The following is a 23798-nucleotide window of genomic DNA, read 5'->3' on the forward strand; positions in this document are numbered from 1 at the left end:
GGAGTAGCTAGTTTCTTGGAATATTTGGAAGTTTGTATTACTTATCTTGTTTAGTTAGTGCTTCACTCAACGCCTAAATTCTATTCGAAAGAATCAAATGGGTATTGGGAGTTAACTACTCAAGAGAGCAAGTAACTAAGACCTCACTAAACAAGCGTCGAAGGATTTAACACTATAATTACTTCTCTGAACCCCTCCTTAACATACAAATCCCAAATGTGAATGTATGTGGCATCAAGGCGCTGAGAGGTTGTTTGTCTTAATATAGGATGGATCATAAATAATATGACTCAAAGGGTTAGATGTGAATTGAGTAACACTTTCACTATTTGCATCCTGAAGGCAAGCAAGTATGGTGAGAGCTCCAAGAGGATGTCTGCCTTAATTTGGAATTGGTTATGAAATTTATATCGTTCCAGGAATTTACATAATTTCCTTGTATTGAGTCATAATGTAAAGAACGTTCTTTCATTAATTATTCTTGCTTATACCGAACTGAGTCCAACATTACATAAAATTAACAACTCCGTTTCCCCTTTTACTATACACCTTTAGTATACGTAACAATAGAGTTAAATAGAAGATACTGTGAATATAATTTACTGTATAGATACAACATAAGACTTTTGATTACCCAAAATTCCTTGTGTTCGACCTTGACTTACATAGGGAACCTCTCTTTCACTTGCACTTGGGCAAGAGAGGAAAACTAGTACACAATAAACACATCAAAAAAGTTAAGCAACACATAGGATTAAGTTTGCCCATTTTATCGCATGCCCTTAGCCTTGTTGTCTAACTTGGTCGCAAACTTAAAACCATATTGTCATATTCACGATAAAATTAAAACACGTACATATTAGGAAACAAGCAATTCCTTAAGGGGCCGTTTGTTTCATGAGTACTCCTAGTGGAAATTTATATTACCGTGTTTGTTTTGTAGTATTGTAAGATGCCAACATTTGAATATACTTATACATCCTAGGGTGCTCGAACGGAGGGCATTTTGGAGAGTTTTGGATTCTTGGCATACCCATTTTACATTTTTATCCTTTTTTATTTTCTATTTTACATATATATATAAATCTTCATTTGCATTATATATATATTCATCAAGACAGTTTTTCTAAAACTTTTGGTTAAAGGTGGCATTTATCAATATAGTGAAACAAGGGATCAAATAAAAGAACAAGACTGTTTCTTCAAGATAGAGTGAACAGATACATCTTTCCAAGCCTCAACGATCAAGCCAAGATCAAGTTCAACGATAGAGGTCTTGAGGGGAAAAGAAAAATGATTGGAACATATCCTTGATCAAAAACGATGTTAAAATGGTGAAGGGAAAAGGAAGGGAGTCGGGCTAAGAAAAGGGTTGATATGGACTTGAGAGCGTGATGTTTTGATCCTTCATATGATTCTATATATATATTTTTTAGCTGCAATCATATATTTTTGTACTTGAATGAAACCCCCTTAAGGCCCGATCTTTTTAGAGTGTTATTATGTTTAATTGAACTGTTACTTTTTCTTAGATAAGTCGTGAAGTTTGAGCTTGAAATAATTCTGAATGCCAATTATACTTATACCATGTCATTTTTTCATTGGTCAATCAACAGTCAACTTAGCTGATGGACTATTGAAAGTTATTTGAGATCAAAGACGTATTTCGACGGTTGTATTTAAGTTTGTTTATCCATCAAATATGTGTTTAGAAGTAGCAAAAATCAGGTTTTTCCATTATAAGTGTGTTTAGATATAAGGGTTGCAATAGAAGCACAATTCCCATCAATGGTCAAGAATAGTTATATCGTTTCACTTTCACGTGACTTGTGATTTGAACCCGGCCACTTCCCGTTACAAGAGTAATGTCCAACCAGTTGGTTAACTACGATTTTTCAAACAGAACTAATTCTCCATTTCTTCACTAAATTTCCAAAGAAAATGGAGAATGCACAACACTTTACAAGATCTATTCCTTCAAAGTAAACATCCTCCTCTCTAATGCATAATCACTTTAATTTCGAAAGAGTTGGAACAGAGAACAGAAAGGCTCCATCAGTTACTACCTTCATGAAATTTGTGATCACTGGTTAGACATACGGGTACGATCACATGATTGATGATTATATTCGAGGCAAAAGTAGAGATACAGGGATGTGAGTGACCTTTACTTGTGCAAGATACTCTTCTTTGGAAGCTTTGATTTCTTTTGTGTGTGATTCTGTAATTAAATTAGTCGATTAGTAAACACATCCAAATTAGAAGTTTGAGCATCGAAAGAAAGCAAGAAATGAGGGTGCAAAAGAACCCCCCATAGTACGTTACTTTACCTTGTGTCTTCCTAGGGCTTCATAGTCTGTCCTCTCCTTCCAATTGCTCTTTCTTAGTTTTATCGGCCTATTTCCGACGTACTTGCCTGTGATCAAGAAGGGTCTAAGCACATAAACGATAACAAAAGGAAGTAAAGGGAAAGAAGGCTTCAAGGATTAAAGAAAGGATGTAAAGAATAGTTTCAGATAATTTGTAGGAAAACATAAGACATCGAAAAATGGCAAACTTCACATCTTTATAAACTCTAGCTACCACAGCCTAGATGGCACACGCTCGAGGATTTGACCATGAGATTCATCTATGCTAGTTCCAAACCATCTTTTACTTAGTTCTTTTAGAAAGTAATTCATACTGTCCTTTTTAAAAGGACAATTTAAAATTTCAACCAAAAAAAAAAAAAAATTCAAATCTACAATTTAAAATCTAAAATTTTCTTTCAAATGTTTCTGAGAGAAAGAAAACTGCAAATTGAAGAAAAACCAAACACTTGTTACTTAACCAACCACAAAACAAGGTTTTTTCCATTCAAAATCTTCTAATAAAATCTTGCACAAGGTCAGTAGGGTTACACAGTACATGTCATGAGAATTGAACAAGAAGCACGAGTCCAACAGAGAGATGAAATAACTGGCGAACCCATATAGATCTAAAATCAGAATATTACCATTCATTTCTTTAAGTGCTCCAGCAAGGTCGGTAGGATTGGAGAAGCTAACAAATCCATAGCCCTTGGTTTTACCAGTTCGCTTATCTCTAACAACCTTGACAAAATTATATGCATGTTAATCCATTGGTAAAAAGAAAATATTCCCCAAAGAACAACGTAATCAATAAACATAAACCATAAATAAAATATCAAAATAATTTAGGTCAATCTTCAAAGTCATAAAATAGTATACATTTTCCAAGATACAGAGTTCAAATTGTTTCTTATAAAAGATGCATCAATCGGTCAAAACAACTTTCTACGAGTTTCCTTGACACCTAAATGTGGTAAGGTCAGACAAGTTGTCTTGTGAGATTAGTCGAGGTGCACGTAAGTTGGCCTAGACACTCGCGTATATAAAAGATATGGTCAAAACCACTCCTAAAATGTTCGACATGGAAGTCTTTTTAACAATTGGGCAATGTATTTGAAATTGACCATGGTCCAGAACATACAAATGTTTGTGAGAATTAAGTTAGGTTCACTGACACAATGTCCATGAGGAAACATTAACACAAATCAAATAAACCTTCCGGTGATAGGACCCAATACCAGACATGAAATGTGAGTGAAGGTGGTCATATATTTAACCGGATGAATATACAATGACCAAAAAGCACGAATATATGCACCTACATGGGGAAATCGCAGAACCCATCACTATAATAGCTCCTATCTTCAAAATTCATGACCGAATACCAAAAGAAAAATTACTCAAAGCAGAGAGCTCACTGTCTTCATGTCGCTATTGAAAATTTCATGGATAGTTTCACGCCCAAAATTTTTAGGTATTTTCCCCTTATCCCCACAAGCAGAAAGATAGTCAGAATGACCAAGGAAAAGAAGTCCCGCTTTTAAAAGCTTCAGACCTGACCTCTTTCTTACAAGCTTAAATGACCCAACCATGTTACAACTCAAGCTAGTCCATGAACTCAGTAAATTCCAAGGGTTTACATACAAGATCCATAAAGAGGTTCCAGCTGCACAATTCCCAATCAGATGATCACGTCTTTCTTAAATAAAATTAATAGCCCCACAAATAATATTTATGAAACATGAAAAAAAGGGTACTACTATTTTACTTTGGAGCTATAGTACTCTTTTCATTTTGGTTTTCCAGATAATTCCATTTTCGTCCTTCAGCTTTGCATAAAAGAATATTTTGTCACTGTCATTAATTTTCTTTTAATATTTATAAATCATTTAGCAGAAACATGATATGACACAGCTTTTGTTCCTTTATGTGTTTAGTGTCAACATAGATAAGTAATTTGAGTAGCACAAATCAGGTTAGGAAATTCCAAGCGATTGACCAAAAAGAATTGATAAATATGATAGAACTCCGACCAAGTAAACTGAATATATCCTTCTCTTATTAATATCGGTAACAATGAACACACAGAATTGATGAGTTATCAATTCTGCCACAAGCTCTTGATCTTGCTTCTCAAGAATCAAGTACAACTTCTCACTAAATTTTCCATATCATTCTTCTATCATTAATCCTCTATTTATACACATTTTTCTAAACACATTTAACATGTGTTTTCTAACTAATCTGTTAACTACTTTCTTAACTAATTCTGTTGTAGTTTGTTTCTTCTTTGGTAAACTAACTTGATTGATTGGAGGTCTAACATTACTCCCCCCTTTGAGATTCACCTTGTCCTCAAGGTGTAGATTAGGATACCGCTGGTTTATCTCATCATAGTCTTCCCACGATGCTTCATAGTCCGGTAAATTCTTCCAGGCAATTAACACTTCCCATTTCCCGGTTTTGTCTTGTCTGTAGTCACGTGCTTCTTCCGGTTGAGATTGCCACTCGAGCTTCTCTGTTATGTTTTGTAGTGTGGGCAATATATTTGTCTGCTGATTTACGAACTTCTTTAGTTGCGAAACATGAAAAACAGGGTGGATAGCTGCATCCGTTGGTAATTCCAATCTATACGCTACCTCACCAATTCTTTCGAGAATTTTGTAAGGTCTAAAATACCGTGATGATAACTTTTTATTCCTTTTGCTTCGTAAAGTGGTTTGTCGGTATGGACGTATTTTAAGCAGCACTAATTCATCAACCTGGAATTCCACTTATCTTCTTTTTCGGTCAGCATATAGTTTCATTTGTTGTTGAGCTAGCAATAAATGTTCCCGTAGTGCGTCTAATGCCACATCTCGTTCTTTCAACTGCTCGTCTATTGAGGAATTTGAGATTCTTCTTTCTCCATAAGATAGTAGGGCTGGCAGTTTACGTCCATAGACCACTTGGAAGGGTGATTTTCCTAGCGCCTTTTGATAAGTAGTGTTGTACCAGTACTCGGCCCAAGGTAGCCACAGAATCCATTCCTTTGGGCGTTCACTACAAAAGCATCTGAGATAGGTTTCTAGTCCCCTGTTTACCACCTCTGTTTGTCCGTCGGTCTGTGGGTGGTAAGCTGTGCTTTTCTTGAGTTTAGTGCCTGCCATTTTGAACAATTCATTCCAGAAATGGCTGAGAAAAACTTTGTCTCGATCGGAGACAATGGAAGTAGGGAAGTCGTGCAGTCGAACTATTTCTTTTACAAAGATTTTTGCTACTATCTTGGCTGTGAGGGTGTTTAAGGGCCAAGAAGTGGCTGTATTTGCTGAGCCGATCTACTATCACGAGTATTACATCCCATCCTTTTGCTTTAGGTAGACCATCAATGAAGTCCATAGAGATGTCGCTCCAAATTTGATGCGGTATTTCAAGTGGCATTAATAGTCCGGCTGGTGATAGAGCTAAGCTTTTGTTGCGTTGGCAAGTTATGCAAGATTACAATGTTTTTTTGACATCTGATTTCATCCCCTCCCAATATAGCTCACTTGCTAGTATTTTATATGTTCTTAGGAACCCGGAGTGTCCTCCTACTACTGAGTCATGAAATGTATTCAATATGGCTGGAATTAGGGAGGAAGCTTTTGAGATTACCAGTCTATTCTTGTAATGCAGGAGGCCATTCTTTAGTGTGAATTTGCTGGTTTGGTTTTCGTCTTCTTTGCTTAAGCTTGCTACTATCTTCTTTAGCTTTTCATCTTTCTCCACTTCTTCCTTTATGGTTTCCAAGTCCATCCAATATGGTACTGAGATGCTGTTTAAATGTATATCTGGTGGTCTTCTTGATAAAGCATCGGCTGCTTTATTTTCTAAGCCCGGTTTGTACACCACTTCAAATGAGTATCCCAATAGTTTAGATAGCCATTTTTGATATTGTGGTTGGATGACCCTTTGTTCTAGCAAGAATTCAGCGACTTTTGATCCGTTTTTACTACGAATTTTGCCCCAAGTAAGTATGGCCTCCATCTTTGTACGGATAGTACAACAGCCATCAACTCGCGTTCATATACTGGTCGGGCTCTATCTCTCATGGATAGTGTATGGCTGTAGAAGGCAATGGGTCTCTTTGACTGGATTAATACTGCTCCCACTCCAAAACCGGATGCATCTGTTCCTATTTCAAATGGAAGTGTAAAGTTGGGTAAGGCTAACGTTGGCAGTTTGCAGATTTCAGCTTTCGAAACGATTCTTCAGCATCTTCGTTCCATTTGAACCCCCCCTTTTTGAGTAGTTGAGTTAATGGGGCTGCTATTGATCCATAATATTGGACAAATCTCCTGTAGTAGCCTGTTAATCCAAGGAATCCCCGGACTTCTCTTATATTTGTTGGGCATGGCCAATCCGCAACTGCCTTTATTTTCTCAGAGTCTACTTCCACTCCTTCTCCTGATATGATATGTCCCAAGTATTCTACCTTCTTCTGACCAAAGTTGCACTTCTTTTTATTGGCGAAGAGGGTATGCTTTCTCAATGCAAGGAAGACCTTTTCAATAGGCTCTATGTGGTCTTTCTCATTCTTGCTGTAGATCAGGATATCATCGAAGAAGACCAGAACAAACTTTCTCAAAAATGGTCTAAAGATGCTATTCATTAAGGCTTGGAAAGTGGCCGGGGCGTTGGTTAACCCAAACGGCATAACAAGGAATTCGTAGTGGCCTTCGTGAGTGCGAAAAGCCGTCTTTGGAATATCTTTATCAATCATTCTTATTTGGTGGTATCCTGACTTGAGGTCTATTTTTGAGAACACTGTTGCCCCATTTAGCTCGTCAAATAGTTCTTCAGCCATTGGTATTGGGAAATTGTCTGGAATTGTGGCGTTATTTACTGCTCGGTAATCGACACAGAAGCGCCAGCTGCCATCTTTCTTTTTAACTAATAGTACAGGGCTTGAGAAGGGGCTATTACTTGGTCTGATGATGCCTGAAGTTAGCATTTCCTCCACTAATCTTTCCATTTCTGCTTTTTGTTGAAACCCATATCTATAGGGTCTAACGTTTATTGGATTGGTTCCTTCTTTGAGGTGTATTTGGTGTTCAATTCCTCTTCTTGGTGGAAGTTTTTCCGGCCAGTCAAATACATCTTCGAACTATTTCAGCACGTTTTGCAGGGGTTCATCTTCAATGGTTGTTACTGCTGTATTAATTCGTTCATTTTCTTTATGAACTTGTACTGCTCTGCATTCGATTAAGAATCCTTCATCTTGCTCAACCCAGGTCTTGATCATACTTTTAAGGCTAATTCGTGACTTAGTGAGGCTGGGGTCTCCTTTTATTGAGATCTGTTTTCCCTCACTAGAAAATGTAAGTGTGAGGTTTTTCCAATCGACTATTGTTATTCCGAGCGAATGGAGCCATTGCATACCTAGTACGACATCAACTCCTCCGAGTTCTAATGGTAGAAATTCTTCCTTCACTTTCCAATTTGTTAGTTGAATTTCCACGTTTTCACATATTCCTTTGCCTTGTACTGCTGTTCCGGATCCAAGTATAACACCGTAGTGGGCGGTTTCCTTGACCGGTAATTGTAGTGATTCCACTAATTTTTCAGAAATGAAGTTGTGGGTGGCTCCACAATCTATGAGGATGATCACTTCTTTCTCTTGGAGTTTTCCTTTGACTTTCATCGTGCCCGGATCGTTCAGCCCAACAACAGAGTTTAGAGATAATTCGGCAAAGGTCTTTTGCTTTTCTTCTTCTTGCGGTGGTTCTAATGTTTTTTCTTCAGTGGTATTTTCCTCAATTATCTCGTATTCCTCGCCTTCTTTTTTCACAACAAACATTTTCAGTTCGCGTAATTCTTTCATTTTGCATCTATGATCAGCTGAGTATTTTTCGTTGCATCTAAAACAGAGTCCTTTTTCTTTTCGGGCCTGGAACTCTGCGTCGGGTAATCTTCTTGAGTTGGTAACTTTACGAATTTCGGCTTATTAGAGCTCCTCAAGGTGATAGTTCGCATAGGGAAATTGGTATTCGTCTTGTTATCGTTGTGGGTGTTTGCCGATGTTCTGTTGTTTATTGTATTTTGCTGAAAATATTTCCCGCCCGCGAGGTTATTCAAATTTGCTTCGTTCGGCACGATTTCTCTGTTCTTGACCAATTGCGCGAATTCCGTCATTTCGGCTAATCCTTTTGGTCGACAGAGTATTACCTCCGCTCTTATCCATGGGAACAAGCCATTCATGAAGGTATCTTCGACGACCGGATCTGGAACATCACTCAATGGTGCAACGAGTTTGTCGAACAAATTCCGGTAATCATCGACTGTAGATTCTTGCTTAACTCGTAAGAACTTCCCCAATATCGTTCCGTCTCTGCTCGATCTGAACCTTACCAATAGTCTTTCTTTCAAGTTTGACCAGCTGGTGAAAACTTCTCTTTTTCTTCTTGAGATAGGTACCAATTCAAGGCAGGGCCGTCGAAACTGATCGTGGAAACTAGCATTTTCTCAGAATCAAAGAGTTTATGGATCTGAAAGTACCTTTCGGCTCTGAAGAGCCACGAGTCTGGATCTTCTCCGGCGAACACGGGCATTTCGACTTTCTTGAATTTATTCTGGTCGGCTGCAGCTTCTTCGGTCTCTGTTTTTCCTTCGTTTCGGTCGTCGGAGTTACTTCGACCCGATACGGCCGATTTGCTGGAGTTTGCTTCTTTTTCCTTTCCCTTATTTGTCACAGACATGTGCGCGTTGGGCTTTTCATTACGTTCGCTGGTGGTAGTTCGATCTTTGGCTATAGTTTCCATTATCATCAGCATCATCTGCTCTTGTTTGTCCGACTGGGCTCGCATCGTCTGCATATTCTTCGCGATATCGTAAAGGCTTAATTCGATGATCGACATCTTCCCGAGTTCTTTCTTCATCAGTGCTATTTCTTGATCAATTACTTCAAGTCGTTCTTCGATCCTAGTTTGCACCATTTTGTCGGATCACGGACTCTGATACCAATTTGATAGAACTCCGACCAAGTAAACTGAATTTATCCTTCTCTTATTAATATCGGTAACAATGAACACACAGAATTGATTAGTTATCAATTCTGCCACAAGCTCTTGATCTTGCTTCTCAAGAATCAAGTACAACTTCTCACTAGATTTCCCATATCATTCTTCTATCATTAATCCTCTATTTATACACATTTTTCTAAACACATTTAACATGTGTTTTCTAACTAATCTGTTAACTACTTTCTTAACTAATTCTGTTGTAGTTTGTTTCTTCTTTGGTAAACTAACTTGATTGGAGGTCTAACAAAATAGCATAGTTCAGGGGATGAAATCAAAAGCTTCAAGACCAAAGCAGAATATTTAAGAGTTTAGAACCCAAATAAAATAATATACAAGTTTGTTTTGACCAAAATAGAACTTAAATAAACCTAAAAAAATATCAAAAAAAGACATTGAAATTCAAGGAACGGGTACCAGCAATCAGAAGCTTCAAACGCAGTCATAACCCCACGTAAACGTAAAAACAAGATGTACCCAGATGCATTACCACATTTTAAACAGTCCAGAAGATTTCAAGAAAACTAACCACCGTGCATAGTGCCAAAAACAAAAATTGAAAATAAAAGGTGAATTATGTAGAATAATATTAGACTAAATAAACTTACTCTTGCCATGTTAAATGAAGGAAATCGTGAGAATGCTTTAGAGAGTACATCATCATTCACTTCATTGCCAAGATCACCACAAAATAGACGGTAATCATCTGCAAACAACAATTGACATTTTTCTTAAGAAATACTTCCGGCTAAAGATGATAGCAATAGGTACAAAGCTCAAAAGTTAAGGAGACTGTAGCATGAAACCATTCAAGGCATTCAATTCATACTCTACAGTAGTCATGATTTCTACAAAGCCAAAAGAAAAAGGAAATCCATCAAAATCAGTGGAAAATATAAGAAATGTGAAATGTGTCACCAATAAAGTATGACACTAACACAGCAATATGAATTAATAAAACGGTTGGGTATTAAACATTGGGGATATGATTTTTTTCCCTTCAAAATTTTTTACCTGTGTGCACATGCGAGCATGTGAGCACAAACATTTAAAATTCTTAATAATGTAAAAGTAACTATAATATCTAAAATTTCAACGTGAAAACAAACTAAATTGATTAATACAGTGATGGACAATCAATAATATTCATTATCCAATGAGGGTGTCTTTTTTCGTCCTTTGTTCTATTTTCTAATAAGAGTCATAACATATTGATGACAAAAGTGTAGATGAATTATCCTTGTCAAGCCAAAGGGTCAAAAACAAAAAGACCAATAAACATAATCATAATTACAAAAAAGACTTAAAAAGATTTAGACAACACCAGATGGATGCAAAGAGTTTGGTAAGAGTCCAAAGCATGTCAAGGCTAGTTGTCTTCTCATTGTAGAATCTCTAGTCCAAAGCTTGCCACAATTTCACAAAGTTCCAAAAATAGCAGAAAAAGAGCCCCATCATTTCTTTTAGGTAACACAGCTAACCCCAAAAAACTCGATAATCTAGTCCAAGGAGTTTGCCCAAGAGCAAAGGAAGAAAGATTATGCTGAATTTCCTTATTCAATCCTCCAGATAATGCACCAATTTGGAGACATGTGAGAATTTGTTTATCTTCTTTGTAGAACATCCCTTGTGTTTAACTTGCCTTGAGTGGAGAGCCATTGAAAGGCTTCCACTTTCTTAGGGACTTTGGCCACCCAAATCTCCTTTGAGATATTAATATCGGTGGGGCCCTGATGAGTGATGAGCTAACTGAGGAATTAAGGAATTAATAAAAAAATCGACCATCTCTTTTGAGGCTCCTAAACTTGGAATCTTCAATATTCAAAGGACATTTTGACTACACGAGGCTGTAGAGCTTGATCCACTCTCGAGTTTAATCGACAATCAAAATCCTAAAGGCTCACTCAACTATTTGAGGATGCGGACGAACATTGATAGATAAAGTTGTCTACACTGATAAATAAAGTTGTCTATGCAAGAAGCACTATTGTAAATTCTTGGTAAGGAAGATCTAAGGGTCGATGACCAATCCACATAACCTCCCGAAACCAAATTTTACTATCCTTTCCAAGGTTACTTTTAGACCATTTTTCAGCTGCAGAGCAAGCCTTAAAGATGGATATCCAAGGACCTCATGTTGGCCCTTGGCCTAGCTAAGGAATCCATTCCTCCTTTAGTTAAAAGAGTATTAGTTGGCAATTATGAACTACCTCCTTCCACAAGGCAGTATTTTCTTTCATGAAAGGGGGACCACTGGGAATGAGAATAAAATAGCCTATAAATAGAAGGGATTGTTTCAGTTAGAGTTAGTTAGCATTGTATGAGAAGTAGTGGGTCTTTTCTGTAGAACACTTGAAAGAAAGGGTTTATAGATTAGAAGTGAGAGAGAGATATCAATCAAATTGCAATCTGTGCAATTTGGTTTTCCTTATACCGTAATCGTTGATAGAATTCAATAAAAAAGTATTTTCTATATAGTTCCTGTGTTGGATTTAAGATCCAACATATTGGCATCAGAGCATCACCCTGGGAAAATCGAAGATGGCTAAGAAACATGAAGAACGATTTGAATCATTGGAGCAAGAAGTTTCGGAGATGAAGACTGATCTTCAGAAGTTACCGGTGATGGAGGAGAAATTACCGGCAATTATGAAGAACATTGAACAACTGAGAACGCAAGGAGAAAAACAAAAGCAGCAGCAACAAACATTGATGAAGAACCTGGATCGATTAAGTACGAGAGCCGAAACTCAACATCAACAACACCAAGTACTTACGAAATACATTGAATGTATCGTTAATGAAAAATCAGTTACCACGACCGAAATCGAAGGTTCATCTAGTAAAATGGAGGAAAATGGAGGGAAATTTTTTTTGAATGAGTCAACTGGTGAAGAATGTTCGGAGGAGAGTAAAAAAAGAAAAAGAAGGAGAAGGAAGAGGACGATAAAATTGCCGATCGATGTAAGTTTAAAAAAGTGGAAATGCCTATGTTTAGTGGAAACAATCCGGACTCATGGCTATTTAGAGATGATTGTTATTTCGAGATTCACAAATTGACTAATTCGGTTAAGATGTCAGTATTGGTGATTAGTTTTGATGGACCAACACTTTGGTTCTGATCACAGGAGGAGCACGATAAATTCAAAGATTAGTCTGATCTGAAGATTTGACTATTGGAGAGGTTTCGATCATCGTTGTATGGTCGTTTCTTTGCGATCAAGCAAACAACTATAGAGGAGTATCTGAATTTATTCGATAGATTGGTAGCACCATTATCAAACCTGTCTAATAGAGTACTTGAGGGGACTTTTATGAATGAATTATTTCCATGGATCAGAGCAGAAGTTGAATTTTCTGAACCAGTTGGGCTTCCCCAAATGATGAGATTGGCCTAAAAAGCTGAAATTAGGGAAATGATTCATAGAGAGGCCAATTGATACGGATATATGGGAGGAAAATATCCCTATTATTCGGCGAATTTCAACAAGATCAACACCATCCCCAATTTGAATGAGTAAAGCGGGAAATACCACACCAATAAGAACTATTACCTTGTGAGGATCAGAGAATGGAGAAGTAGAAAGGGAAGGCCCGAGCAAAAGATTAACTGATGCCGAATTTAAAGCCAAGAGAGAGAGGCTTGTGTTTCAAATGTGATGAGCAATACTATTATGGGCACAAATGTAAAGAGGTAGCATTGAGGGAATAACATATGTTTGTGGTTACAGCATATAATACAGAGGAAGAAATGATTGAAGAAGAGTATTATGAACAGAAGGAACAAAATATGGTTGAATTAGATGAGGAAGTGAATGTTGTGGAGGAGCTTTCGATTAACTCTGTTGTGGGACTCACAAATTCGGGTACTATGAAGGTCAGGGAAAGACTTTTGGGGAAAGAAATAGTTGTATTAATAGACTATGGAGCAACACACAATTTTATATCAGCAAAGTTGGTGACTGAATTGAAGCTACATACCAAAGATACCTCTCATCATGGGGTTGGATCTGCGACAATGTAGAGATCATGCTGAATGATTGGATTGTAGTTGCTGAATTTTTACCACTGGAATTAGGAGGAGTTGATGCAATCCTTGGGATGCAGTGACTATTTATTAGGGGTCATGGAGATGGATTGGCACAACCTAACTATGACCTTTTTCCATGAGAACAAAAAGGTGTAACCAAGGGAGATCCTAATCTGACAAAGACTAGAGTCAGCTTGAAAACTCTGGTGAAAACTTGGACTGATTCAGATCAGGGCTATCTAGTCGAATGCAGGGCATTAGAAGGGCCGATAACAGTGAATGAAATTACAGTAGATGAAGAAACACCACAAGTTCCTACAAAGATTGATAGAGTACTAGTTCAATTCAAGGATGTGTTCGATTGGCTAGAAGAATTACCACCCAAAAGAGCCATTGAACATCATATCCATTTGCAGATGGGAACTGATCCAATAAACGTGCAGCCTTACAGGCATGGCTTTCAACAGAAAGCAGAAATGGAACGATTAATGGACAAAATGCTCACTTCATGAGTAATACAACCAAGCACAAGTCCCTCAAGTACTCATGAAGGTCCCATGAATTTCTAGTGATTGTGTAGAACACTTGAAAGAAAGGGTTTACGGGTTAGAAGTGAGAGAGATATGCTCACTGGGAATGGGAATAAAATAGCCTATAAATAGAAGGGATTGTTACAGTTAGAGTTAGTTAGCATTTTACGAGAAGTAGTGGGTCTTTTCTGTAGAACACTTGAAAGAAAGGGTTTACGGGTTAGAAGTGAGAGAGATATCAATCGAATTGCAATCTGTGCAATTTGGTTTTCCTTATACGGTAATCGTTGATTGAATTCAATAAAGAAGTATTTTCTATCAATAGTTTTTGTGTTCTGCCACCGTGGGAAGGGGGATTGTCTTCCAATTTATTATTTCCTTGAATGCTGTCATTTTCTTTAGGTACACTGTCAGGTACCAAGATAGAAATATTAGTATGTCAGAATTAAGGGATCTATTGGTCATTAGATGAAAAGTTAGTTACTGGATGTTGTAAAAATAGTAAGAGGATGAGTGAGTAAAGAGGAGGTATTTTGTGGAGTGATCTAAGGCTTGGGTAAGAGCAATCAAGAGCGAAGTTCTAAGTTCCTTTGTACTTGGATTATATTGTAGTTTCTTCTTTAATTGTCAATATATTTTAGATCTTGATTCTTGTTAGGAAGTATCCTAACATACTCCTCGTCACGCCCTACCCCACAACGCGTCGTAAACCTTGCAATGTGGCATCGAACGCGACCTGAGTAGCCTTGACGCCTCTAATGAAACGCCAAAACGCTCAACTTAAATCCTTGAACTTTAACTTCATCGCCTAGTTTCATTGAAACTCTTTAACTATTAGGCGAAAAGAAGACATACAGCGCAGAATAACAACAAACTTCTTTTCTTACTTGGTCAATATGTGATCCAGATACAATATACATGCTATCTTTACAACAAGGACTTAAAATAAAACTTTAGGCCTTCAACGCCTACGGTAGCTCCATGCTTAGAACGCCTAACTTACTCGCTTTACCCTTCTTAACTTGGCCTCAACGCCTGGTCTAGGGAAGGGAAACTTAAAACGTAAGTCAAATGCTTCGTGAGTGAGGCTTTAGAAATCCTTTTGGGGAATACAAATAAATCAACAAATTCATTTTCATTAAACTGGTTCACAACGCCTCATTTCAAAACATATAAACCACACATTAGCCTCTATTTATTCCTTTCGCCAGGAACATGAACCATTCCCACGCCTAGATCACTATGATGACCGCATCATCATCAACATTCGTTTAAGAATTTCCCATTGCTCAGGCTGTTAACACAAACGCATTGGTCAACTTCTCACCACCATGTGTTCACAGACCCCATGGCTGCCTTGACCTATTATGTGTACACAATAGCTAGCTCATTGATAAGAATAATAACTAATGGTTAATACACATGCATACAAACATCATACAGAAACTTAACATTAAAAACTCTTTCTTATAGAACATTCAAGCTTTCTTATAAACACCAACAAGTTTGAACATGCTTTAAACATTAGCATAACAATTCAAGACATAGAAAGAAAGCTTTAAAATCATTGTTCATCTCTAGAAAATCACTCACTAACTAAGTTCCCTTTTTCAAAACACTTAACTCCATAGATTCTTGTCCTCTCACCTAATGTTTCTTCTTTCAACAGCATAACTCTAAGATTTCAGCATACATTCCTTTCTTTTGATCTTTCACTCCCACTTATACTAATCTAAATTGGACTAGTCATTCCCTAAGCTCCAATAGTTTGCCAGCTCCTACTTGAAGTGTTACACATGCAGGCTTAACATTTCTCTTAACCAAGCTAAAGCTTATCCTTGACACGTAGCCTACTTATTAAACATAATTAGGAAATCTCCCTAAGTTTTCCTAACTCTCAGCGTCTGACTTCTTCTCGCATTGAACATCAAAACGCCTAAATACTCTTGAAAGCAACTTCCTTCATCACGTCGCCTAGCTTCAACGCGAACTACCTTCAAAACACATACTTCTTCTCAAAACACCTATTTTCCAAGACTTGGGTCTCACACTCCTCCCCAAAAGACATTACAAATAAATCTTTCCAAGCTCTTTTCTAAGGCATTAGAAAAAGTAAAGAGATGACAATTGGGATGCTAGAAATGACTGCATTTGTGAGAGTAAGTCCCCCTACCCCTAGAGCATAGGAGATTCCCCCACTTTTATAAGTTTTGAGGATATCTTTTACTTCTCCAATGGAGCTCAAAACAATTGAGTTTCAATAAGGTTGACAAAACAAATGACTGCATGTACTCTCTCTTCTTTTAGTGAATTAACAATTTAATCGATGAACGAAATATCCAAAAGAACTCTTTCAAGGGGAGTACAAGTGTAATTGCTTGCTTATTTTTGCGACATATTATTAAGTTTAGGTCTTTTTTTTGAAGTGGGCACCTTTCTTTTCTAGTGGGTACTGGGTAGCGCACTTCCAAATCTAGCAAATGTCTAACTTTGTTTTTTCAAAGAGTATATAGAAGTTAAAAATTATTGAAGTAAGACTTTTTTTCACATGTACCGTGACTGTTGGAGCATAGACTTGAAAAATGAAGTGTTTATACTAGGAACAAACATAAAATTTGCTAGCTTTGCAATTTGAGGTCTTTCCCCATCACCTTACCTTAGAGGAGAATTCTTCAAACAAAGAGCAACAGGTCAACAACCTAACAGCCGGAGATAACAGAGCCCCCACTACCCATACAAACAGTCTCCCAAAGAATCATAGGAAAATTACCAAAGAATTTGCTAAAACTATGGCACCACCAAGATGCGGTGAGTTTTAGGAATCCCAAAAGAACTTATCTTATCTTAAAAGAAATCTTTTTATTTCGTTCCAGCCACAAGTTCCAAAGGGGAGCTCTCAAAGCAAACTACCACAAGATTCTAGCTTTGTTCTTCAAATTGCATCCTCTAAAAGACTCCCAGAGCCAAAAATCCACCTTTCTAGGAAGACAAAGTTGCATCTCAGAAAAGCTTATCAACCTGGCCAAACAAATTACTGCAAAGGAACAAAGCAACAAAATGTGATCCAATTCGTCACAGTGCAGACAGAGCACACAAATAGCAGGGCCAAGGGTAATGGAGCTTCACTTTGAATCCTCTCTTAGGTAGTTAGGCTCCTGTGACCTGGAGTATAAGAAGATCTTCACCTTCTTAGGAACCTTCCTTTTTTTGTTAACAAAAAACAACACTTTTCATGGATGAAATAAAAAGAGACTATTTTCAAATTACAAAGAATGCTTGAAAATGAAAGCAAGAACGAAAATGAAAACGACAGGTTCTTAGGACCTTACTCACAAATCTGCTTCACAAGAATACACTTAAGAATAGGTGTATTGAGGCAATCAGATTAAGCAAAGAGACCTCATGGAGAAAGATCCCAAGGAGTCCAGGCAGTAAGGACTAACTCACTTTATTAGCATCATGGTCCAATCTAAAATAAAACCCTGCAACCTCTCAGTCAGCCAATCCCACTTCTGAAGTCAAGGTTCCAGATTTCTGGCTCATCATCCTAACAATCAGACACAGAAGTGTTTTTATTCAGAGAAATACCACAGATCTATGGATAGATATCCTTAAGAGCATTTGAGTCAACCCAAACATCCAAAAGAGATCTAATATGCCACCCACTACCCTACTTAAATCTATAAAATTTCTGAAACAAAAAGGCACAGTCTTTGTGACATCAAAGAAAAGACCAGGTCTTCCCCAAGATGTTGTCCAACACCTTCCTCCCAAGCACCTTTTCCAAAGCGAATCTACAACACTATTTTTTAGTAAGGAGAGCTAAATCAATCCCAAGGCCTTCCTGAATTAGGGGGAGAGAGGTGGTTGGTCTTCCAATTCATCAAATGCTTCCCCATATTACAACTAACTCGTCCCAAAAAAAGTATCCGATCAACTTCTCCTTACCATTAATGACCCCTTTAGAAGCTTCAAGAAAAGAGAGAAAGAAGTAGAGGCAAACCATGTAACACCGAAAAGATAACAAAAAGACAACTCCCTTCAGAGAGCAATGAAGACTTTCCATTGGCTTCTTAGGCTTCCTTGAGAAACCATACATCTCCTTTCTTTCCACAATGTTAGCAACATCATTATTCCTTCATGGCTCCTTACCACCTCAAGAAATATTAAAAGTCATTTAGCCAAGGACCTTTTACTTTTGGCTTTTTTTTTTTTTTTTTTTTTTTTTTTGGTATTGTTTTACTTTTGTCGGACAGAGAAAAAGTCAACTAATTCATTGATTAATGAAATTACAAAGAGGTAAAACCCAACCACTCATGGTGGCTTACAAAAATAATATTCAAGAAGTGACTGGCTACAACCTTTAAATGGATCAATACATTTACATCAGTAAAAAGGATTAAAAAAGAAGAAATCCAAAAATTGACCAAAGGAGGAAGACACACTATTGAAAATCCTCTTATGAAATGATGATATCCTGCCATTGGAGTTCCTTAGATGGTTTAAAAAGTGACCCAGGGGTGAGCAGAACAGTAAGGCGTGTTTAGGGGGTGGAGAAGGATCCTCAGGAGTTATGGTACCTTGTTTATTTTCATGTTTCTCTTTGGATTTCAATCTCGAAGACATTTTGCAACTATTCTATATGTGTGATTTCACATAGTTGGAGTCCCTTCTTGGAAGGGGGTACTTTTTTTAGGTTTTTCTTTTTCTTTTTTGGTATGCCAGTGTGTTCCTTCATTTTCTTTCTCAATGAAAATGGTTGATTTCATAAAAAATAAATAAAAAATAAAAAATAAAAACTTAGATGTAGTCCGACATGGCTCGTGGGCAATCAAATGCCTCCAATATTAAATTGCAAGATCTTTGGGCAAGTTTGCATTGAACAAATAAGTGAATTTGAGATTTAGAGACTCCTTGACAAGTAATACACCAATTGTGGAAGTCCGATTTTGGAGAGGAAACCAGATTTATCCTTCCTCTTCAGTTCACATGGAAACCAACGGTCACTCTCAGGCAAAGACAAAATTGTGGAAGTCCAACAGACAAGTTGAAAATAGTATCTCTCCTTCACTTGATAAAATTGGCAGTTTTTCATTTTCTCGAGATTGGTTACAAGTAGATGAAGAGTGGGAATTTACAAATAAGTGAAGATCATCTTGCTTCTTTTAAGTTTTAACTTGGTTATACCAGCAGGATTTCTTCTCGGCATTATTTCGGCTAATTTCATCTTCTTTGAGTTCTCTTTTTCCAAGTTTACTCAGAATTTTTTCTAATCCCAAACATGAAGAGTGGGAATTCCAGCGGTTATTGGCATATCTAGTGGGCCAATGGATGGTTGCTAGGTGAGCCTCAAGAAGCTGGTTATTTGGATTCAACAGAACTAAAACTGTCAAAGGAGAAGTCAAGGACTTCATTTGGGTTATGACTTGGGAGACTCCCGGTGCTCATTTTCAAAAAAAATTTGCAGTTTTCTCAATTTCAAAATTTTTCCTCAATTCAAGACTTTTTCTAAACTGGAATGTTTTATCCTCTCTCCTACAATTAGTTAAATCTTGAACTAGTCTCGTATTACTCCTTTTGTACTGGCTAGTTTAGTTCTTGTTAGTTTACATTTTGTATTAGCTTTTGTACTTTGAGTATTAGGCTTATTTCATTATTTTAATGAAAAGGTTTACCTCCATTTCACAAAAAATACACCAATGTGGATGAAAAGGAATCCTTGTTTTCAATCTCTTTCCTGTATTCAAACCACCATAACTGAGCTCCCAAATAAAGGCTTTAGTTTTCTTCGGATGACGCCTTTTCCAATTTCCATAAAGACTCAAATGGAGGGTTCTTAGCTTTTCCTTTTAAAATAAATGCATTGAGGACTTGACTAAGAATTTTCAATAGGGATCTCAAATCCAAATCCAAGTATCTGGTCCTTGGTTGAAATTTACCGAGGTTAAAAGACGTGAGAGATGCAGTAACTAAAAACATCTATCGATTCAAGCTGATATAAAAGACCCGGAACAATTATAACTATTCCTAGCCAAACATTTTTTTTTTCAGCAAGTCCAATGATTGCAAACACGTGAAATCAAAGAAAGCAGAAAATGCATACTTTCAGGCCACTCAGCAAGAGTTGGATCCTCCCAAGATTGCCCGGCAGCTTTGCGAGGAATAGCTTTCTTTTTTGTTTCTGCTTTATGCTCGATCTCACTACTTGCAAGAGCAGCTTTAACACTCTCAAGAGCTTCCGGTGTTATGGTTTGAGCATCCCTTTGAAACAATTGTTGGGCCTGTTCATAATAAATAAATAAAATAGGAAAAAGAAAAAACAAATACAACCATGCTAAACCTATAAATTGAAATTAAAAAAAAAAAAAAAAACACCCATTATCCATCAGAAACGTCCTCCATAACAATTCCCCACAAACCCTATCCAAAATAAATGAAAAGCAGAACTTCGAAGTAAAGATTCAAGTCGTATATTTGGTACCTGCTGGTACTGAGGGAGAGTATAGACCGCCGGAGGCGGAGCGGGAGCAGGATAAACAGGTGCGACGGGCAGGGGAACTGGCGGAGGACCTGGAGGAGCGACATAGGGAGAGGGATACTGGGGGGGTGCGGGCGCTGGAGCAGACTGCTGGAGATGGAAAGGTAAAGGGAAGTAAGAACCGTTTGAATACGTAAATTGGGAAGCTGAAGAGGAAGAAGCTGATGAAGGAGCCGAGGAAGGACCCGCCATGGCCAACGACAATTAAGAAAATGGTCCGATTTTCAATCTGGGAATGGAGAGCTTTGCCGGCAGGGCACTACAAAAATTTACAAATTAAAACAAGTTTGAGAACTTTTGGATTCAGGTTACCCCAACTTTCTATTTCCCAAAGGAAAAAGAAGGGGTATTTTGGAAAGAAAAAAAAACTAGTTAGAGAACACCTGCATAGCACATGATTATAAATCTGTATCACATTAAATTGAGAAATTAGCAGAAGAATACCTTTAATTTTGATACACATAACAAAACACTAGTTCTTATAACAAAATCAAAAAACTACGATACTTCCTTAAATTCTAGATTTGTCCGATTATTTTGGGAAATTGCCAAAAATAGGTTAAAAAAAGAGGCTTAAATGAATTTTGGGACAAGTTTTCAAAAGAAAGACTTTTAGGACAATTTGGGTGTGAATGGACAAAAATGCCCTTCTTTTCCTTTCCCTCTTCCACGTTTGCTTTCCCTTCTCTCCACGATCGATTCCTTCTCTTTCGTGTATAGTTCCCTTTCCCTTCTCTTTTCTTTCGCGTAGAACACCTGAACCTACTCCGCTCATCGTCACTTGGCCTTCGTCGCTTGCCCTTCGTCGGTCGTTGTCCAGTGCATTTCGTCGCTCCTCTTCGAACCATTCAATCAACTTCGAGCGTTTTCTCTTATTTGGGTGAGTTTCATGTCTAACCGATTTTCAATTTATCTGTTGTAAGTAAATGTTTGGTTGGGGTATTTGGTGCTATTTTCATCCGTAATTGTCTGGTTTTTGGAATTGGACTTATTTGCCGTAAATTAGTTTAGTCAAAGTTTGGTTTTAGGTTCTTAGAAAGTTCAATGGGTAGTGAAAAATGAATTGAACTAGAGGATGGGGATTTAGTTGGATCAAATAGAGGAGGAGTAAGCAATAGGAATAGAAGGAATGAAGGTTTTTTTTTTATCTCGCATGTATTTTTTTTTTATCTCGCACGTATCTCGCACGTATCTTGCACGTTCCAAACTTTCATTATTTATTTCAAAATCAACTTGGTACACCTCCTAATCCATTTAGAGCTATTCTTTGCATGTTTAGTAACTCTCTTAGGCCCTCATGCTTTATCTCGCACGTATCTCACACGTTCCAAACTTTCACTATTTATTTCAAAATCAAATTGGTACACCTCCTAATCCATGTAGAGCTATTCTTTTCATGTTTAGTAACTCTCTTAGGCCCGCACACATCTTGCAGTTATTTTTGTTATTTCTTTACATCTTGCACGCATCTTGTAGGTTCTTAAGTTGAAATCAATTTTTGAAGATACAAAACTACTTAAGGTAGTTTAAGGATGGCACATGTTCGGATTTTAGTGCGTCACGGTGGTGCATGGGATGAGGGACGAAGAAAATATAAAGGAGGAGTGTTAAAAGGCATTGTTGTCCCTAAAGAAATAACGCACAAAGATTTACAGTATGAATTATATAACCTTGCAGAAGTTGACCCTACAAAGTTCGACATAAAGATAAGATGTATATATGAGATCAAAGGGGAAAGGAAGCTCCTCCATTTGAGTTAAGCAATGACCGTGATTTGAAGTTTTATATTCTTAGTGAAAATCCATTGGAGGTCCCCCTATACCTATCATTTGAGCCTACAAGCAACCGAAGCATGAAAGTGTTAAACAAAGATTACAATTCAGTATCTGGGAGCAACCAAGTTCAAAGTTTAAACTCTCATCCTCCAATTGGAATGGATACATTAGATGAGAATGAAGTTGATATTGGTGAAGTTCAGGTTGACTTGTGTGATAACATGATAGGGACCAATTCGGCTATATGGGAATCATATGAGTCATATCATTCAAAAGATGATACTTTTACATGGGAGTCAGTTGAGATGTACAATGAATTGTTTGACATCCCAGAACAAAGAGATGCTCCTACAAAAGATTGCAAAGGAAAAGGTAAAGTTGACTACACCTCCTCTAGTCGAAAGTTGAAGACAAAAGAAGTGGGTGGTCCGAAGAAAGCTCTACAAGTGAAGAGTTGGATGTAGGACAAATATTTTTTTGCAAGAGAGATTTGTCAATGAGATTAAGTGTGTTGACAATGAAAAAAAATTTCAGTTTGTAGTAAAAAGATCTACAAAAGAGGTTCTTTTCGTTAGATGCATCGACAAGAAGTGTGGTTGGAGATTGCGAGCGGTTAGACTGAAGGATTCAAATATATTCAAGATTAAAAAGTATGTGAAAGTTCATTCATGTTCTCTTGAGTTTTTGAATCGTGACCATAGGCAAGCAAAATCTTGGGTTGTTGGAAAATTAATAAAGTCCAAATTCAAGGGACCCGGTCACATATACAAACCACGTGATATCATAGAAGACATGAGGCAAGACTATGGCATAAATATGAGTTATGAGAAAGCATGGCGTGCCAGAGAAAATGCATATGAACGAGTGCGAGGGTCTCCTGAAGAGTCATATAATCTTTTGCGTAGATATGGTGAAGCACTCAAATTTACAAATCCAGGTACAATATTTCACATGGAACTCGTAGATGATCGTTTCTTTAAATATCTTTTTATGGCTGTTGGTGCATGTGTTAGAGGATTCTTAAATTGCATTAGACCGGTCATAGTCATGGATGGAACATTTCTTAAGAACAAATATCGGGGTCAGTTGATAGTGGTTGTTTGCTTAGATGGTAACAATCAGATCTATCCTCTAGCCTTTGGAGTAGTTGATAGAGAAACAGATGACTCAATACAGTGGTTCTTAGAAAAATTGAAAGGTGCAATAGGGGAGTTGCCTAATCTAGGCTTTGTGACAGATCGGAAAACATACTTCTCCAAGGGTATTTCATCAGTTTTTCCCTCTGCATTCCACGACCTTTGTATCCAACATTTGAGTCAAAATTTGCATGATAAATATAAGAATGATACGGTTGCTACTTTGTTTTATAATGCATCGAGAACATATCGTAAATCAACGTTTGTAGAAGTGTGGAGATATCTTCTTGCATTTCCTAGTGGTTCAGGGAAATATTTAAATGATGTTGGAATAGCACGGTGGTCTCGTGTTCACTGCCCAGAAAGACGATATAACATGATGACAACAAATATAGCAGAGT

At 37.4% G+C, this 23798-nt stretch overlaps 1 protein-coding gene across 1 annotated transcript; it reads right to left on the bottom strand.

The window, feature by feature from the left end:
* Nucleotides 1-1789: 1789 nt before the first annotated feature.
* On the bottom strand, nucleotides 1790-20854 carry LOC103485881 (uncharacterized). Its single transcript, XM_017044028.2, has 7 exons — nucleotides 20430-20854; nucleotides 20052-20229; nucleotides 9997-10094; nucleotides 2996-3092; nucleotides 2331-2416; nucleotides 2166-2221; nucleotides 1790-2066 (listed from the first exon to the last, which is right to left on the bottom strand). The coding sequence occupies exons 1-6, from the start codon at nucleotides 20676-20678 to the stop codon at nucleotides 2168-2170; spliced, it is 762 nt and encodes a 253-aa protein (XP_016899517.1). The 5' UTR covers nucleotides 20679-20854; the 3' UTR covers nucleotides 1790-2066; nucleotides 2166-2167.
* Nucleotides 20855-23798: the final 2944 nt, after the last annotated feature.

The sequence above is a fragment of the Cucumis melo genome, chromosome 5, assembly GCF_025177605.1.
Source record: "Cucumis melo cultivar AY chromosome 5, USDA_Cmelo_AY_1.0, whole genome shotgun sequence".
Taxonomy (NCBI): domain Eukaryota; kingdom Viridiplantae; phylum Streptophyta; class Magnoliopsida; order Cucurbitales; family Cucurbitaceae; genus Cucumis; species Cucumis melo.

Coding starts and splice junctions, on each gene's coding strand:
- LOC103485881 (XM_017044028.2), bottom strand. CDS start 20,678: ATGGCGGGTCCTTCCTCGGCTCCTTCATCAGCTTCTTCCTCTTCAGCT. Junction 20,230..20,429: donor CTCTCCCTCAGTACCAGCAG/GTACCAAATATA, acceptor TATTATGAACAG/GCCCAACAATTGTTTCAAAG. Junction 10,095..20,051: donor TCTTGCTGAGTGGCCTGAAA/GTATGCATTTTC, acceptor TGTTGTTTGCAG/ATGATTACCGTCTATTTTGT.